The following is a 19,712-nucleotide window of genomic DNA, read 5'->3' as shown; positions in this document are numbered from 1 at the left end:
AGTTCTGGATTTTGCTGCTGTTCACAGTTAAATGCATTACCATCACAAAACACATGTCAGCAAGTAGCAGAAAGCAAGATCTTTGCTTTTTAAAAAACTGTACTTTGATAGTAATGAAAAAAATTCACAACTGATTGTTCTATATTAAATATCTGTTTGTAATCAAAGCACAAACCCAGGAGTTTTTGTAATCTCCAGCTCACCCATCCTGTAACTCAGGAAAAGAAATAACACAAACTGATCAACTGTCAGACTGAAATGTTCAAACTAGTAATCCTGACTTGCTCATTTAAACAAAAGGTAAGTCACTTACAGAACTGGATGAACAATCAGCTCTGGACTATATGATTTGATTACTGTTGCTGCATCTTTGGTACAAAACACATGGGATAAATCTGCACCCTAAAAAAGAAAATTTGCAGACAGCATTATCAAATTTATACTTAATAATAACTTTATCATTCCAAAGTTTACTCAGTGAATAAATCAGCTGAATTCTTACTTCTCAGTAGTTAAAGCAAACTTTATTTTTGGCTTAGACTACCATGCAATGTTTTGGAGAAATTTTTTTTGTATCTAACTTCCGATGTAATTTTTTTTCCGTTTCGCACCAATAGGATGACTGAAAACACAGATCTTGAACCTTTACTCACTTGAGCAATGTTTCTCATTTGCAGATGAGCAAAGACTAACATGTCACATGTACAATAAGAAGAAAGGCAAAAGAGCACACAGTTGAAGAAGAGACAAGCTATATTAGAGAGGAAAAATAATACTGTAATATACTTGCAAAATATAGCTATGGCAATCTATGAGTACATTTCCAGTCCTACCATTTTTACTCAATGGGCCAAATCTGTACCAGATAAAGGCTGGCACAATTTCACTAACACCCCTGAAGTTAAACAAACAGTAAAGCTGAGGAGTTTAGCTTGAAGCTTCTGTGACCAACTCAAAAGAACAGACATACACATAAAAATTATGTAAGCAGTGGCCAGAAAGCCTGATGTTGTATCTGTCTTGCATATTGAAATTTCCCAAGATTAAGAAAGTGTCTCCTCTGCTTTACTACTATACATTTAACATTTCAAGCTACTAAGCAATGCAGAGATTTGATCCTATGAGTCTTTATGTGCAGACGTAATGATCTGAGACTGTCTAAGTGATTTCAATAGGGGACCTCCTAGTATGCTACTGTATTTGCACATAGTGAATAGAAAGCTGAGTGGCCTTAATATGTTATATAAGATCATAAATAATATCATTTCAGTTTTAAATCCTTGAAGGGACTGCCTCTTGGGGGGTGGGCGTGGAAATACCCGTATTGGTTACCTATTATTGAAACAAATCTTCAAAAAGAAAAACATACACAATGAACTGAAAGTACTTCACTACACTATATATAGACACTGAATACACTATATATAGAGTACTGAAAAGTATATGAATTATGTAAGCATGATTTGTTTACATTTGAATAATCACCACTGTATTTATGGAGTCTGCAGTAAATACACTTTTAGCTAGTTAATATGTCACTAAAATAAGAAAGTTCACACTTCTAGGAGAAAAAAAGCTTAGAAAATACTCCTGCTAAAGATTATACTGTAAATAAAATGTGCTATTAAAAATCACTTTAAATTCAACCAACAATCTTTAGGCTTACAGCACATAAGAATCTTACTAGCCTAAAGCTGTAAGTATTGAAAGAAAGTTATTTCATTCAACACCCTTACCAGGTGCAGAAAAAGTTTCTGAAGAACTGACTGCAGCACTGAAAACATAACTTTAAACATTAATCTAAAGTTATTTTATTGTTCACTTTTGGAGAAACTTTTTCATCAAGTTTTGAAATTTCCTATCCAAGTCTCTGATAAAACAGTTCTCCTTCTGAAATTTTCAATTTTTTGACATGTATCTGACTTTGCCTTATACAGAGAAAATATTTACCAAAAACTTAGCAAATGACACACATTTACAAAGTATTTCTACAAATCCAGGACTAAGGATTTTCCTTTGTTAAATAGAAGACCTTTCAGAACTCAAATTTAATGAGCAGCACAGAACAAATGCTTTTTAAAAAAATGGCACTTAGCCAATCTAAATGATTAAAAGTTCATTTTGGATTGGTATAGAAGAACACGTACCACTTTGAGAGCTGTAATTGCAGCAAAATACGGTGCTCCAGTGTATCTAGAATGAAATACAATTTAGGTTAGGAAACACAATCATGAGATTAGGTAATCTGGAAATCAGTCTCCCATAATGAAGTCCCAAATTCAAGAGCAAATTTTAAAAAAAGCTTTCTCTGCTGTAAAAGACAGACAAAATCCTGCTATACGGAAGCCAATCTCAAACCTTGCTTTGATTTCAAAGGCACAGGATTTCACCTTAGCCACCTGATCCTTTCATAGAAATATTTATAAAGATCATGCCATAAAAAAGCAAACTCTTCTCAGACAACCAACTTACAAGTTTAGACACAAACAAAACAAAACAAAGAGTCAAGCACTGTATGCAAGTCAGATCTGAGACCTGTGACCTGGATCAATCCCATCTGGTTTTAGATGCTTAACTGAAGTGCCTAAACTGTGATTCCAGTTGCCCTGAATTCTCATTATGAAGACTGAAGAGAGCGAGATGGACAGAATCACCCTCCAGAGGGTGCCTACTTCTGCCAAGAGGTAAGAACCTTAGCCCATTAGACCAACAGGAAAAACTAACTCCTGGTTAATCAACACGGCTGTAAGAGAGCACCTTTTTGCTCTTTCTAGAATGTTTATTAGTGGCAAATGTCCAACAGCAGCTCTCTTTTAGAGGAGAAAGATGCCATCTCTGTTTCAAAAGGGGAAAATGAAAAACAGGAGGGTGTAGTGGCTCATTCAAAGGATTGTGCAGATCACTGAACGTGGCCAAGAAAAGAAAAGAGCCTGTTTTATTTCTAGGTCAGCACAGCATTTAACTGATTTATGCTGTATCTTCTTTTTTTCCCTGAAACATGCTATTTCTATTACTCCAGAACATAAAACAATGTATTGACAGAATCTAGTAAACACCACAATTTATCAAAATAAAAAGCATGCAGTAAGAAAATATTCTATTCCTGATTTAAGAGGCCCACTTCCCAAGATACCAAAAAAAAAAAAAAACCAAACCATCAGATGTGCCACTGTCTTACTCTATTCTACTTAATCTATAACTTCATCATGCAATGGGAAAAGACCAACACTGAAAGCAGAGACAGTCTGGTGGTCAAAAAAGACAGAGAAGGTAGACACAGACAGAAGAAGCGTTCTAAGTTTCAACCACATTCACTACCAAAATTTTGCAACACAACTGCAGAGAAACACGTTCTTTCATAAGTATGCATGGCCATGATGATGGACTAGTAAAGCTCTCTGGAAAATACTCGTGTTTTAAATGTAAGGTGAGTTTGAATGGCTTCTACAAGTACTTATGACATCCTCAAACTCTCTCAGAAACAAAAATCAAATTTCTGTTTAACTTACTCTTGACATCCTCCAACAATGCCTATACGTCCATCTTGACCTTTATGCCTTTTCCCTGTTAGAGGAGGGATAACATTGCGCACCAGCTGAAAAATATTCTCCATGTCCTTTAGAGAGTGTGTTCTGTGCAGTGAAAAAGATCTCTCTATAACTGAAAAGAAGAAAATAAGTGTTAAAGTATGTTCTTTCTTAAACTACCATCAGCATTTCTTTTAAGCACTGTTAAACACTAATAAAATCACTCAAAGATAAACAAAGTGACGCACTTCTAAAAACCAAACACTTCGTCACTTAAAGGCCTTTAAAACAGCGAGTAACTAGGGAAGGTGATCATTTTAAAAATGAATTTAGGGTCTGATGCAGAGAATATTCCCATTGACGGCTCACAGTCCTAATTTAGGGCTCAGGTACAGAAAGCAACAACAGCCCAGAATAGTTATATGAACATTTTGTAACTAGAAATATCTTCTTAGTTCAGCCTGAAATCACTTCCATAATTAAGCTCAACTGAAATAGGTACATTTAGTAAGAACTAACCACATCCAGACACAGGGCAAGCACAGAGCCACTAAAACCACATTTTAAACATACACCCTACCTTATTTTTCGCTTCCCCTTAAAGACTTCCACCTCTTAGCAGAGTCAGGGCCTATCTCACTGCTTTTTTATTTTGGCAGGTGGTTACAAAGCATAATGAAAGTCTTTCTGCAAAACTATAATCCAACACACTAGATGCAAACATTACAAATGTCACACAAAGATAATTTTTAGCTATAATACAACTACAGATCACTGATGCAAACCTACATGCCAAGCTACATATTAAAACAACTGCACACTCAGAAGGCTACATATTCAAATTACGGTTTCAAAAGACTACAAAAATTTAGAAGAAAAAAGTATTTCAACAATTACAACTAAAGAGAATTAAACCGTTTAACTAACATGGGACAAATTTGAAGATCAGTCCTTTTATCACTGATGTGTTAACTATAAATTGCATTACATACACTAAAAGAATAAGTTTTTATATTTCAACAAAGCTCCTCACTGACTATACAATTCAGTTCAGAAGAGCAGTTTATTTGAACGTTAATATTAGTCTCCTAGACCATAACTATGTTGAATTTCTTTTTTACAGGTCTTCTAAAAAAGCTTTCAAGGAATTGCTATACAGTAATACATACTTATGTAAAAAATAACTCCCATGACACTCCTTATTTTCAGCTGTATAAAACATAATAATCCCACCCTCAACTTCAAAATCTGGAGGGGGGGAAGGGAGAGAAAAAAAAGGAAAAAAAAAAAAAAGGAAAAACTATTCCAGAAATTTTGGACATAATAACGGGGAAAAAATGTAATAAACAAGAAAATTGCATCTGCGTACTATCAACAGAAAGCATCTTTTTCCTCCGTCTTCCACACAATCTAAACCTAAACCAGGCAGGCTAATCTTCAGTAATAAAATGCTTTACTGTTCAATAATGATAAATACTCCTGGCTGATCTTTTGCTTTTAAAATCCTTCTATAATACAGGCATCCCATTCCTATTGAGATTAAAAAAAAAAAAAAAAAGAAAAAAAAAAAGAAAAAAAAAAGAAAAAAAAAAGAAGAAAGAAAAAGAAAAAAACACTCTGTTTTGGATTATGGCCAAAATAGCATTGCAGTGACCCAGAGAAGAACGAAACGCTCATCTCCTCTGGAAATAGAGCAGATTATTTTCTTTAAGTCACACTTCATATACTCACTGGTTTTCAACCACACAAGAAATATACTTATCATATAGCCTGTAACCCTTAAAGTGCAATGCTGTTAGGAAGGTCCCCTGTTTCTTTGTTGTTGTTTTTTGTTTATATGGAAATATAAAGTGATTGCATAATAAATGGAGAGAAAATAGAGAATTATGCAAAAAGCTATTCTTAATAGAGCCCCACTTACCTACAGAAACACCAAGGCATATTTAGCTATAAGCAACTGAAATCTGAATTCCTTAAAAGATGTGCTGCCTCAAACATTATTTTCACATTTGATTACACACACTTTGCTACACCTTCGCCAATTAAAAGGTTAGAATCCCGAGTTGCTCTTGCTACACTTAAATACATATACTGCATTTCTGCACAGTGTAATATGATTGTACACCCATATAACGAAATCCAGCAAGAAAAACCGAACTTCAGTTTCAAGTCTTTACAGATAATGAAACTCCTTCAGTGACAAACCTTTCAGAAGTAATGGTAAGGCCTTGTAGGTACCATCACCCCAGTCTAGAACCTCAAATGATTTCCTAAGGGATTTTCTAAAGCACTACAGGTTTCCTTTTAGTTTAAAAGTGAAAACAACATTTAAAACACAGAATCTATACACATGCCGTAATTCATCTACGGAAGTCTGCTGCCATCAAGGAATGCTACAGATCAACTACCCAGTCAAGAAGAAACACGACCAAGTCAGCCAGCCTAAAGCCTCAGCAAGGCTCACCATCCAGTCCCCCATGCATTTTACAGGGAAACGCAGTATGTCACGTAGAACTGAAAAGGCTCCAAGATTCTCTCGGGAATCAGAGAATGCCCTTTAGGATCTGGCACGCCAGATTATTATTCAACACTGAGGCTGAGTGTTGGGGTTTTTTTTCCTTTTCAAACCACACGTTTTTTCTTCCGAGCAGTGTGAAATTCAGAATTAAAACAGAACAAGACTTGTGTCGTTTCCACGTGGCAGGCTACAACCACCAAGCCCCAAGCCGACTCCGGTTTCAGCACTGACAAGCGTATCCCCGTTTTCCTCCTGCCCACACAATCTACCTCCACCTACAAAGAGACTATGATAAAGATAAATGACACAGAGCCACAGATCCTGAGAAGTCTGTTAATGAATGTTAATATCCGATTATCAGCTTCTGGCCCACACATAAGGTACGGAAGGAAAAGTCTGTGCATAAATACCATTCTAGAGTTACTGCTTTGCCTTTTTCTTTAAAATAAATTCAGACCCCCAGAGAATTTATACATGAACTGGTGTAGAATAAAAATATATGCCAATATTTTCATCTTCTATTATGCCTACTACAGTAATATGATGTTTAATTAAAAGATAAGATTCAGAGTTTTGATTTAAAGAAATGTATTTTAAAGAAGCTGGATTTTAACATTTGACTTACTTCGGTGTAGGCAAAACTCCACTCTTTTCCCATCCCTGAAAAAACATATGCACAGCCTTAACTTCACATACTGGGTTAGGCCTGTCAACTTCAACAGCAGCAGAATTTCCGCTACAAGGTACCTACTGTTTCCAGACAGCTTTCAGCAAATGCACTACATGTCTTCTACATATAAAACTTCTCCTAACTTCACTTCACAGAGGCATGAACGTGGAAAGAAGTGCCCAATGTTTATAGGGTTCAAAAAGTGTGATTTTGCTCATTAAAATTTGTTACATGTACCTATATTAAGTAATCAGTACAATGGTACGAATGATGTTTTAATTTCATTTTACATCAGACAGACACCTTCACCACAATATTAAATAATTCCAACTAGCTTTTATTTTCAAACACTACTTACTACCAGTGCTTTCACACAGAAGTTTAAAAAAAATGAGCTTTTGTTTAGGCTATAGAAGGAAGTACCTATCGGTGGAGAAAGTGCTGCTGTCATAGCATTATAATTAAAGTTATCCCCATATGAACGATGGTTCGCCCTCTGAGGTGGACTCGCTGGTATAGATTGTGACCTTTGTGATACCGTAGAAGAAATTCCTGCCAACATCTGTCCCAACATCTGTAACATCTGGAGCTCTCGAGCATGCTCAGCTTCCCGACGCTTGTCCTCAATTTTGAGCCTCTGCTCTTCGTATCTGTAAAATTTCTCTTCTGTATCCACACTCTGCTGCAGGAATTTTTCCATCATTTTATCCAACGTTAAATTCGCATGGCGTTTTTTTGATCTTTTGGGCTGATTGAGAGGTGGGGTAATAGTTGGAGCATTCATTTCTTTAAACCCTAAAACAAGAGGATAGACAATTATTTTTGCGAAGTGCTAAGAAGAAAGCAGCAAGAAAATCTCCCTACGAGATGTGGACCCAGCACATCACAAAGTTGTTATTCTTTTTCGATGTGAATTGTTAATTATGTCAGATATTTTTATTTCAGAGTACCAACCCAAAGACAAAAGCTTCTGCAAAGTTATAAGGGCAAGACCAAAATTACACAGAGGCATCTTTTAATTGTTGTAGTACTAAACTTCAACAATAGGAGTCTTTTTGATCTTCTAAAAAGGTTTAGGTGAAGGCTATTAAATAGTATAGCCTCATTTGTGTATTGCAGGTAATTACATTAATCTAAATTGAGTTTCAGTCTGTTGGCATTCTGGATTTGCATTTCAAAAGAACATTAGTGTAAACAATTCTTTGATGGGGTTTATGTGTAAAAAGAAGGTTGGTTAAACGTCAACCAATTGGCTGATTCCTCAGTGATGTCAACTTCTGAAGACAGGTTCATGTTTGTATTAAAACCACGGCATTAATCTAGATTTAAAACAAACAAATAACACTGCCCCCCCACCTCCACAACACAAATAGGGAGCTGAGGGTAAAGAACGAGCAAGGAAGGGACAGGCTTTATCTAAGGGTGCTTCTGTCCACAAGCCTGCTGAAGTTAGAAGCAGTGTTTCTGAAACAACTCAAGCAATTAATTACGTAAAAGCTCCCCCCTAGCTTTCTGGCCTATCTGCAACAATAAGCAGATTTTTCAGGTATTATCGTCATCATCGTTTTAATACTGACTACCAAAAACTGCACATAGTCTGCAGGGAACGGGAAAATCCTCCAGCGAGAAGGATGCCTGTTTCCTTGTATGGCGCTACCTGACACTTTGTCTTGGTAATCTCTGCGCTAGTTTTCCGCTGGTTTCCCCTTGATAAACACCGATAAAAACTCACGAGGGTAGGTCTCCGTCCCCCAGCATCTCCCCCTAGCCGGTTTGCCGCACTTCCCGCCCCCCGCAGCAGCCCGCTACCCCTCCAGGCGGCCCTCGGGGGTCGGGGGAGCCTCCGGGAACGAGCAAGGTGCAGGGGAGGGGGGGTGCAGGGGCGGATTTCGGAGCGCAGAGGCCGGGGCGGGAGGGAGGAGGGTACGGCAGAAGCCACTAGAAGCAGGCTCGCAGGAGAGAGGCGCCGGCAGTTGGGCTGCCGGAGGCCGGGGGGGCCGCGCTGCCCGCGGGGTGAGGGGAGGACAGCCGGCGCCGGGAGCCCGCCGGCTACTCACCGTCGCCCGGCGGCACGGGGATGGCGAAGGGGGGGCACTCCACCTTGATGGGGTGGTCGGCGTAGGAGGAGCACTCCCCGGAGTCCTCGGTGAAGTTGTCGCGGGGGGACTCCAGCTCGGCGTCCTCGTCCAGCTCGGCGTCCGCCTCGCGGCTGTTGTGCGGCGTGCCCGGCGTGGGCGGCCCGGCCAGCGGCCCCGCCGGCTGGGCGCCGTCGGGCGGCGGGGCCAGGGGCTCGGGGGCGCCGTCGGGGCCCCCCCGGCAGCTGAGGATCCGGTCCATCTCGTCGTAGTACTTGCATATCTTGCGGGCGTGCCCGTTCTTCTTCAGCCCGTCCCGGGCCTGGTAGTACTGCCGCTTGAGGCCCTTGATGCGGATGCGGCACTGCTCGGGGGTGCGCTCGAAGCCCAGCTCGGCCAGGCGGCAGGCCACGTCCCGGTACACATGGCTGTTCCGAAAGTTGCCGTCCAGCGCCGACTGCACGTCCGCCTCGCCCCAGATCTCCAGCAGCGCCCGCGTCTCCAGGTCCGACCACAGGAAGCCCCGCGTGTTCGTGATCATCCTTGGCCGGCCGGGGTCACTGCAATGGCCGCGCACCGGGGAGAGGGGAGGGAGGCAGAGAGCGAGGGAGGGAGGGAGGGACGGAGGGGGGCGGAGGAGGGCGGCGGGGAGGAGGGAGGGGGTTTAATGCCCGCACTCGCCTCTCCCAGGGGCCGCCTACGCCAGCCCCGGCCGCGGCAGCCGCGGTGCGGCGGGAAGCGGCGGGGAGCCGGGCCCCGGGCCCCGCATCCCAGCCCGGGCCGCCGCCGCCGCCGCTCGCAGCCCGCCCGCACGCACGCAAACAAAACTTTCCAGGCGCCGCTTTGCGCTGCGGGCACCTGCAAAAAGGGGGAGCGGGGGTTAAAAAAAAAAAAAAAAATCCCTTGCCACGCCGGCTCGCCCCCCCTCCGAAAACAATGATGGTGAATCAAAAATACACAACCGGGCTCCCGGCGCGGAGCCGCGGCCCCCTCCCCCGGGGCAGGACGCGCCGCCACCCCGCTCCGGCAGTCACCCGTGCGCGGCCGCTCCCCCGCCCCGGGCTCCTCCGGGAGCGGCAGGACGGCGGCGCGGCTGGACTTGGAGGCCCTGCTCATCACAGTGCGCCTGCCTCCCTCCCGCCACCCCCCCCCTCCTCCTCCTCCCCCCTCCCCGCCGCAGTGGAGCGCGATCGCTGCGCACACACACGCACACAGGCACAGGGCGCTGCAGCTCGGCGCACGGCGGCCGAGAGCCCGCGGCTCCGCTCGGCGCCCTACCTCGCCCCGGCACACCGCCGTGCCGCGCCGCGCCGGCCCGGGCCACGCCACCCCTGCCCCCTCCCCAGGGCCGCCGTGTCACTCGGCGCCGGGGCCGGCAGCCAGCCTCCCCCACGCACGGCGGCACACACGCACGCACACGCGATCGGTGCCTGCAGCGCGGGGGAGCCCGGGCGCAGGCGGCTCTGCTCGCCCCCGCAGGCCGCCGCAAAAGCCCAGGCTGCGGCTGGCAGAGACGGCGCCGCCCGGAGGCCCCCGCCGGCTCAGGCAGCCCCTGCCCTCGGCGGACCCCTGCGGAGGCGCCGGCGGTCGGGTTTGTGTGCGCCTCCCCCCCGGCCACCCCTTCGCGAGGCAGGAGAGCGGCCCGGCCGCCCCCGCCGCAGGCGGGGCTGGGTCTCATTGTGCCGGGCCGCCCCCGGGCCGCAGTGCCGCCCGGGCCCCGCTCCCGCCCGGGCCCTTTCGCTTTGGTTTTGCTCCGACACCGTTCTCCGTCAGGAGCTGCGGGGCGGCGGCGCCAAGCCCACCTCCCAGCCACGGCAGCCCGCCGCCGCCGCCTCCCTCACGCCCCGGCCCAGCCGCCCCAGCGGGGCGGCCCGGCCGAGGCCCCCCCCGGCGGCCTTTCCTCCCATGGGGAACTCCCACCCGCCCGCGGGCTTCGGCGGCCCCCTCGGCGGGCAGCCCTCAGCACCGGGCGAGCCTGCCGCCGCTCGGCGCCCACCCTGCCGGCCGGCCCGCCCCCGCCGCCCCTGAGGGGCGGGCCCCACCCCCTCCCCGCCAGAGCCCCGCCGCAGAGATGTTTGTACCTTCGTCACGGCGCAGCCAGAGGGCCGCGGCCAAGGCCAGCGCCGCCAGGCCGCCGGCGGTGGCGGCGCCCCGTCCCCACATCCTCCCGGGGGAGAAGGCAGGGGCTGCCGCCGGGCCGGGCCCCGCTCCGCTCCGCGCTCTCCTCTTACCTAGCCACAGCGCGGGGCTCCCGACACCCCCCGCCAAGCGCGCAGGCAAGCGGCGCACACAACTCATCGGCGCGGCTTCCGGCTCCGCGCCGGGCCGGGCCGGGCAGGGCCGGGCAGGACAGGCCTCCGCGGGCGCGCCCGCCCGCCCCGCTCCGCGCCTCCCCGCGGCGCGCCGCGGCCTCCCCCCCACCCCCCGGCGGCAGCCAATGGCGGCGCGGGGCCTGCGCGGGCGGGCCGCGCTGAGGGAGCGGAGCCGGGCAGGGCCGCCGCGGCCTTCGCCGGCCGCCTTGGGCCTGGCGGCCTCCCGCCGCCCCCGCCGCTGGCCGGGCGGTTGTGTGGCAGGGCCCGGCCCGGGAGAGGAGAGGTAGAGCCGGGAGCGCCCGGCCCGGCCGTCAGGGCGCTTTGGGACTGCCCTCCCGGCCCTTGTAATTGGCAGCAATTAAAAACTGCTAGGAATTACCATTTCTTGCTCCCAGCATCCAAAAGCTCTTCATGTCCCTCACCTCGCCAGGCGTTTCTGGGCAAACCCCTGATGTACGAGTGTGATTCTTTTCTGAGCTGCTGTTTCTAGCTCAGATACATCATTTTAGAGCAGCATTCTTGTAATACTTTCTTTTACTCTAAAACACACTGGAGCTGGTGGAAATACCAGCTGATGTTCAGCTCTGGTCCTACAGCACCTACTTAATCTAGACGATAAATCAAAATACAGCATCGCCCAGGAAGAACTAACGGGATTACATGCATGAGAAATCTGAAGCATTAAAGCTCAAAACAGCTGTAATTTCTGCTCTAGACTCTTGGATATTTCAAGCAAGAGTGTCGTTATTAACTCGTAAAAGCTTCCAGTCTAACTACAGCAGTAAAATGTCAATATTTCAATTAATATTTTGAAGGGGTGAAGCCAGACAACATTTTTGTTTACTGTTTTGTGTGATATATAAGCTGGGATCAAACAGACCTGTGGGTTTTACCTGGACCAAACCCAAGCAGGAGAGATTGGTGCCCTTCAGCTTTGGAAGCATCACTTAAAACAGCCGTGCTGTCGGCAAACCGCGAGACAAGACAACTTCAGCTTTTAGTAACCCAGATTGAACAGTAACCCAGGTACTGGAGCAGGAACTTGGATGCCTGACAAGTTCACTGTCAGGTATTAACTTGTTTATTGAAAAGTTACTCTTCTATAGGTCCTGGTATCTCGTACGATTTTAAAGGCAATAGCGGGTCAGTAACATTTGCCCTATCTTCAGTCAGCACAAGTAATGCTTTTTACCCTTTGATTATCTGACTGTGTGGCAGCCCAAAAGATAGATTCAACGGCCAATCATGTTTAGTTTTTACATGGGTTTTGACCCAGAAAAAAAGGTTATCGGGTTGTCAAACACCACATTTCTTACACTCGTGTTTTGATTCCAACTGGAAGGATAAAGAGCGTGTAGATTTCCTGTGACTCCAGCACTGACTTAATGTCTGGAAGAGAGGATGTTTTGTTCATCCCATCAAGTATCTCTGACTCCACCAAAAACATGTCTTGTGCCCAATAAAAGAGAGAGGAAGAAAGAGATAACTGTAATGTTTTTCACTGGGTTCTCTGGTTTCCTTTGTAGCAGAGATGGAAGCAAGTTCTTCTGATGCTGCAGAACCCTCAGAAGTTGGTTGTGGAGTCAGTGAAATTTCCAGGGCCCAATTCTCGATTAATGTGTAGGAGAGAACCTAAAGGTATCTATGGGCTTCCTCTATGCCAGAGTTGTTCAGGTTGTTTATCACGACCTTGACATCAACTAAAACAGTCTTGCTACTATTGTTAGCCAACATGAGTTTAAAATCTTCGAGCAAAACACACTGCTGCTCCTCAAACGTTCTACTGCTCTGCATCTAACTCAAGTTACCTTCTTTTGGTATAGTACTGGCTGCCATCTCCATACCACGTACAGCGTAAATCCATAGCTACTAGTGCCATCTCCGAGCCCAGCATCAGCAATGTTACTTAACCAGGGGATGAGGCAGGGAAAAAGAGCCTTTTACAGAACTACAGAAGGTAAAAGGTGTATGAGGCAAAAGTTCACACGCCCATCATAGTTAGAGAAAAAGCAACTGCAAGAGGCGCTTATTTCTTCAGGCATATACTGTGCTGTGCATTTTTTATTGAGCTTCCTGTTCCGACAGTCCTGTCACTTTGTCTGCTTCTCTGTCTGTTTGTCCCTCTCTTACATGGATGGAGGAATGACCCTGCAGAGCTCCCTTTCATGCTTGGGCAAAAGCCTTCTGGCTTCATTGCTTGTTGCTCCATTGCTGGCCCCTACCTCTTTGTTCCCTAGCTCTTGATCTCGGCCTTCAGTTCCAGCATTTTAACCCTTTTCTAGCTGCACTGTCACCACAACATATCCTCCTCATTAGTGGAATAATCACTGCAACCTCTTCCTCCCCTGCTACACAAAGAAAGGCGAGCCATCAATGGCCGACCTGAGAATGTCCTGCTGCTGTCAAGGTAGGCAAGAGCTTGGAGGTTTGACTTAGTAGCAGATGGCAGCAGTCACTGACAGCTGATGCTTGCTGGGAACAGAATGTATATACATAGATAGGGTGAGGTATGGACTGTAAGCTAGATGTCCCGAGGTAGAGACCCCAAAATAGCGACCACTCTGGACTGTTTTGTGGTTTCTTCTGTAGGTTCCTGCTGAATCTGTGTTCACAATATTTTTGCTTTTTGCTTCTGATCACTTCCTACCCACGCAGCACTTAAGTCTGAGTCCTCGCCATCCATTTGGTAACCGTCGTGCAGCCCTGCCTACCCAAGCCATTCCAAGGTGAACGTGGACAGCAGGTGGCAATAGCAGAGCTTGCAACATCCTTTGATTGCATTCTCTCCATGCAAATAATTGTCAGTCTGTACTGGAATCGCCATTTAATATCATAAATACTATAAACATATCCCTGTTAACATATCCATGTTAATAACTGTAACAGGGGGTTCAAGCATTCATGTGGAGTGAAGGAATGGAAGAACTCAGAAGTAATAAGTAGCTTTAATCGAAACTGCCCATAAAATACAACCAAAGATTTCTTTGTTGTTGAAATGGGAATCTGGAAGCACTTTTCGTTATGAGAAAAATGAAAAAGTGGAAAGTCTTAATTTCATTTGAATGTTTACCTAGCTAAATTGTAGGAGTTAGAACTGATAGTGGTAATAGAGAAGGCAGTAATGGTATACGTGTTAAGATAAGAAGGAGGCCAATACTGCAGATGTTATTAGCAGTACTATTTACTGCCATTAACATGAGCGGAATGAGCATGCTTTACACCAAATATTATGTTTCTCTTAGTACGGGACAGAATGTGTTTTTATATGGTGTAAATTTTAGTTTGTTAATTTTGATGTCTCTTTAGGCTGCAAAGAAGCTAAAAACAGAATAAGAAGACCTGAAGCTATAATAATTATTCCTGTCACTACACTTCGGTGCATTTTTATATTCAAGAGAAAGGACAGCAGCAAGCAATTAACAACAAGCCATTACAAAAACACATCAACATGCTTTGGTTTACCTATAAAGTTTACTAAACAGGAATGTGGCATGGGCTGAAGAAGGGAAAGGAAACTGTAAATGAAAAGAAATATACCCACACCCGATTAAATACTGTGTAATAAGTTAGTCCCTACAGCTTCTGTAATTCTTCATATATTTACCAGGGCAGTACAGATACTATCACTTCTAAACATATTCAGTGTAATAATATTTGTCAAGCCCCATGCTTCACTAGATAATTCTTGTTTTATCCAAAGTGAACAGTAAGATTTTTTTCTTTTTGCTGAGTGTTAATGGTGAAAAAAAAACCAGATATCAAGGAAACAATAAAGAGAACATTTCTGTTTTGTCCTCTTCTTAGAGCAGGAGATAAGAATGATCTATGTACTGCGATAGAAGTGAAGAGGGTTTTTTTGGGCTCGCCCAGCTTCTTCAAAGAAGTTCCTGGTATGTAGTGCAAACAAACATATATAAACTTGCACACCTCTTAAGCAACATCCAGAAAGTTAAAACAAACGGTCTCTTTTTCAACAGGGAATAATGACACTCGAAGAAAGTAAATACTGTGGAGTTACAGTTTTCCATAACACTGCTTTTGCTCTGTCCTTTGGTGGCAGAAGGTGACATTTGCCAAATCCATTAACTTACACAATATAGAACACTGCTATTATTATGAAATATACTACTCATTTATATCAGTTTTTTACTGTTCAATAGCTACATGATGTTTTATTTTAGTTGTGTTGTAGCTGAGCCTGGAGGCTTTGCCTGGGTATTGTCTTATCCATTGTACGTACACAAAAGTCAACTGCTTACTCAAAACTCAGCTTTATGTGCATTTAAGAGAGACACGGATACTCAGAATGATGGACAGATTTGTAAGGGGGGAATTGGTTTTACCTTAAGTGACACAGTTCAGTTCAGTCTTGGAAACACATAGTATATATTGAAGAATACTGCTAGAAGAAGACTACGTGCTATATCCACAAAGGGATTTGAACGCTGAAAAGTTCCTCTTTCAGGTACCTTGCTTCCTTTTTTTTTTCCTGTAATATGTTGCTAGTCATCTCACAGATCTAGCATATCAGCTGTAGTAGTTGTGTCCCCAGGATTTTCTGGAGACTTTGTAGTTGCTTTCCCCACAACTCCCTAAGCCTTGCCTCTGTAGTCAGTCTGAGATTGCTGTAACGCCACGGGTGATGCCTTTGCCTCCAGTTGCTTGGGGAGTTGTGCACAATCTTGTTGCCCAAAGGAAAAAGCTGTAGTTCTCTTTCCTCCCTGTGAGAGCTGTTCATGTTACATATTCCTGAGATCTCATATGTGGAAAATGTATTCTAGTCCTTAATATGATCTTCAATATACAGGTGTTAAAATTTAACATGCAGATCTGAGTTTGATTACAGCATCCTCTACTTGAAAGTCAGCATATATGCATGCCTACTATTTCTTCATGTTGTTGCCACAGCTGTGTAAGTGTATGGGCAGCAACAATTCATTTTCTTCATGCCAAGGCCAGCTCTGCAAGTTTTACTGGTATAATTAATCCCATTGGGGGAGGAGAAAGTAATTTAAAAATAAAAGCCAAAATAGGGTAAGAGGGTGGATATAACCATGTCCTTATAAAGATGACACATCAGAATGATGATTTTCCTTGCTGTATGGGAACAGCTATCCCAGTATAAAGCACCTGTATACAAATACAACTATAGACATGTTAAGAAGTTGAGATAGGAGCGAAATTGTATTGCTTTAGTTCTATCATGATAATAAAAACGGTACCTATTTTTGACAGACAAGCCCCAAATAACCTATGGCAATTTTAAATTACTTCATTTGGCCAATGGTTTTCCACAATGAAGCTTGTCCTTTCATGTGAAGTAAAATAAACTTTTCAAAACCACATTTACATTCTTTATCCTTCATTACCGTTAACGCCTTTCCCAGAAAGGCATGCCACGTCAATGAATCCTGTTCTACTGACAGCACATTTTCATGAAGAGCAGCTAATGAAGGAGCAGCAAAGATCAGGAGGGTCGGGAATTTGGGGGGGGGGGGGGGGGTATGGGAAGGAGAGCGTTGACAGATGGTTCCCCAGAACTAGGGCTGCCAAACAGCACGTTTCAAGAAAGAGGATGCGTGGCTGGGGAGGCAGGTAGCCCTTCTGCCCCCGAGCTCCTGCCGTCACCTCTAGCTTCACATTAAAAGAGGTCAGGCAGCCCATGCCAGGGTCACCGCTCCATACCCACCCACCCCTCCGGCACTCTGCTCTCCTGCTGTCTTCCAGCGTCTTCCACCAAAACCAGATCTCATTCACAGATTAAAATAAGATTAAACTCTCAGTGAGTGAAGGGGAGAGGTCTCTGCATGCCCATGCAGGCAGGGGAAATTCTCGCTGCCCTGCGGCCATCCCACCGGTGCTCCACACCTCCAGAGCCTTCCCTCTCCCTCCGCGCCTGCCCGCTCTCGGCCCCTTCCCTTGCTGGCCACGCTGTGGCTCAGCACCCGGTGCCGGCTGGCTCCAGCCTGCCCCTGCCACGCACTGAGGCTGTCCACGGTGGCCTTCTCCTCCCACCCTCCCTGCGCAAGAAGTGGCTGCTGCTGCCGGCAGCAAGGCAGGCACAGCCTGCGCTTCACCAAAATCCACCCAGGCAGGACCCTGATGGAGGAAGAAGAGGAGGTGTGTGCGGCAAAACCCTGACACCTTAGCGAGGACTAACCACGCCAGCCCTTGGTACTGTGGTGGGGGGAACGGGCAGAGCGATGATGAGCTGAGGTGTCTTGGGATGCTGAGGCTTTGGCCCCCAGCTAGGGATGCAGAACTCACGTGAGCAGGCAAAACTATCGTGTATCATCTTCAGCCTGCAGTGTCGGCTGATCTCCTATCATGCTAAACCACCCCTTCAACACCATGCAGGGAGAGTAGTGCTAAAGGCCTTCTTCAGGTACCCCCGCTCTGCAGATAAGGACCCCAGGATATTCCTCTTACCGTCCCCATTCTTTAATTATACATTCCACTCCCTCAGGCTACCACCCCTAACCTTTGCATCCCCCCTCTCCCCTTCTTTTCCCTTGAGTACCTCCCCGTCCCACTGCAGAGCATGCTTTGGGCCCTGCTCTGTGTTTTCTTTTGCAAAGAGGGTCCCGGCACTATGTTCTATGTGAGGCAACACCTTGTGGAGCAGGCACCGCAGCTGGGCGCCGAGCCTTGCACACTTTTACAGGATTGCTGTGCATTTCCATATGATATGCTGTATGTGCCACAGGTGAGCAGTTTCTGCAGGTGACGGCAGAGGACCAAAGAAATAGTCTGTAAGCCGCCTTCAGCCCGGTTGTCAGCCGGTGAGTGACCCACCGTAAAAAAAGTCTTTTAAGGCACTGCCTTCCAAGTGGCCGTGAAGGCTTCCTCCCGTTATACAGAAACCAGATTATCACTGAACTTATTTGATCCACTCCTAGGGAGTAATAAAATACACATTTTGCGCAGTAAAAACTCCATCTGGTCTCTGAGATATATTGGCATGGCAAGCGTCCACCTTCCATTGCTGCCGCTCGCAGTCCCCATCCAGCCACTTATCAGTTCATCTGTCACAAGAAGCAGAAAGATTTTCCTTGCATAGACAAAAAGTCACCTCCCTGAGGCCTCTAGTAACTGGTCCTGCCTCTATTCTGGCAACCGAAGCGGCACATTTTAAGGTTGTAGCAGCCTAAGAAGGATTTAACAGGCTGCCCCTTCTGCTCAGGCATTCAGAACTGTCTCTCTACAAAGAAACTGTGTAATGGGGAGCGAAAGCATTGGAAAGAAAAAATTAATCACCCTTTTTTTTTTTTTTCTGGGAGAGCTCTTTTATAATGCTTCAGAGCAGACAGGAGTTTGCTGGTTAGGAAAAGCAGCAAGCTGAATGCCATTCTTTTGAGATAAAATGTGATGCCTTTCATTTGCAGCTGTGCACACGCAGTCTTAATCTGCCCTGTGTTTATCAGGTTCAAAAGCACTTTTATCAAATTCACCGAGTAAAAAGAAGTGCTGCAGGTTTGGGCTTAACTATCCTTCTGATACCTGTGGGTCAAGGCTGAGACCTCAGGTCCTTTGTTTCTCAGAGGGGGGACTTGCTTCCCTCCCTCCTAGGCTGAGTTTATTAAAGCTGCTGACCTGTTGCAGTTCATCGTGGTTACACAAGTGACTCAGTCACCTTTCAAAAGCATCGCATTATTTGAAGACAAAAACATCACTGAGTAATATCATGACGGTAAATATTTGATGGAAAAAATACTGTTTATCAGGTTTAACAGATGCTTGAGGTTATTAGTTCTTCTGTCAAGTGTGTGTTTCTGCATGTGTTTCCTTGACCCTGTTCAGGGTGCCCTGTCTCTGAGCCCTTCTCCTTCCCTGGTTTTTGTCCTGTGGAGCCAGAATCCACTAGTATAGTAATTTTCTTGCGGGCACAAGACTTCTCAGACTTGTTTACCAGACACAAGGTTAATCTTAACTACTCTCTGGTGATTCTAGGATCTCAAAGATGCAAAGGACGCCTATTGATACATTAACCTATGAACAACTTAGATGTGCAGAGTCTGGAGATACAATAATTTTTGCTTTTTCTGGGCTTCCAAAGTCTCATGTTGTTAGAAAAAGGCACTTAGATTATTCAGTGTGAGTGAGAAGACTCGGAATTGGAGGTCAAAGTGACAAAGGACAAAGATGACTCATATTGTGGAGGTGTATGAGGACTGTTTCAGAGTAGTGGAAAAGGTGGAAATAAAGGAGGTCAAAGAGTTTCAGAAGATGCTTCTGGCTGAGTATTTTTGCCAGGTCATGAGCTGTAATGGGAAATATGAAGTGTAATTCAGCTCCAGATTGTAGACATCTAAATTTAGCTGTTAAATGTAGGTAACTGCCTGTGAGCCACATACCTAAACTTCCATTTCAAGCAAGGGAGATCAAGTCCTTAGAGTTATTTGGGCCTGGAGAGCTACTGAGCTCATCCTAAATTAGACACCTACCAGGCCAGTTAGTCAAACACCAACTCCTGCTGCTGCTGAGGTACTTCTCAAACTTTAGCAAGTTTATTTGGCACATACCCAGATGCCTAGGGTGCCTGAGGATGTGCTGGGTTCCCCGACGCCAGAGGAACCACACACATCCCTCTGGTAACTCTGTTGGCAGGGG

The 19,712-nt window shown here is 45.6% G+C and overlaps 1 protein-coding gene across 10 annotated transcripts in view; it reads right to left on the bottom strand.

Moving 5' to 3' along the window:
* The window catches only part of NAXD (NAD(P)HX dehydratase), a 52,896-nt gene extending 41,746 nt beyond the window's left edge, over positions 1–11,150 (bottom strand). For 6 of the 10 annotated variants that reach the window (XR_014230337.1, XR_014230338.1, XM_082331555.1 and 3 more), the window contains exons 1-6: positions 10,872–11,114; positions 8,773–9,350; positions 7,139–7,510; positions 3,510–3,660; positions 2,148–2,193; positions 314–402 (exon numbers count right to left, since the gene is read on the bottom strand). Coding sequence is in view for 8 of the 10 variants with exons in the window: in XM_082331555.1 (XP_082187681.1) it covers positions 314–402; positions 2,148–2,193; positions 3,510–3,660; positions 7,139–7,510; positions 8,773–9,331 (1,217 nt within the window). In the remaining 2 variants the exon portion in view is untranslated. Of the gene's footprint in view, positions 1–313; positions 403–2,147; positions 2,194–3,509; positions 3,661–6,670; positions 6,706–7,138; positions 7,511–8,772; positions 9,351–10,871 lie in introns of all 10 variants that reach the window. The other 4 variants (XM_082331559.1, XM_082331557.1, XM_082331562.1 and 1 more) reach the window with 4 other exon arrangements.
* Between the last annotated feature and the right edge of the window lie 8,562 nt (positions 11,151–19,712).

Source organism: Platalea leucorodia (genome assembly GCF_965183815.1).
Source record: "Platalea leucorodia genome assembly, chromosome: 2".
NCBI classification, from domain to species: domain Eukaryota; kingdom Metazoa; phylum Chordata; class Aves; order Pelecaniformes; family Threskiornithidae; genus Platalea; species Platalea leucorodia.
Note: the sequence above shows the minus strand (reverse complement) of the source record. Positions and strands in the feature narration are given on the sequence as shown.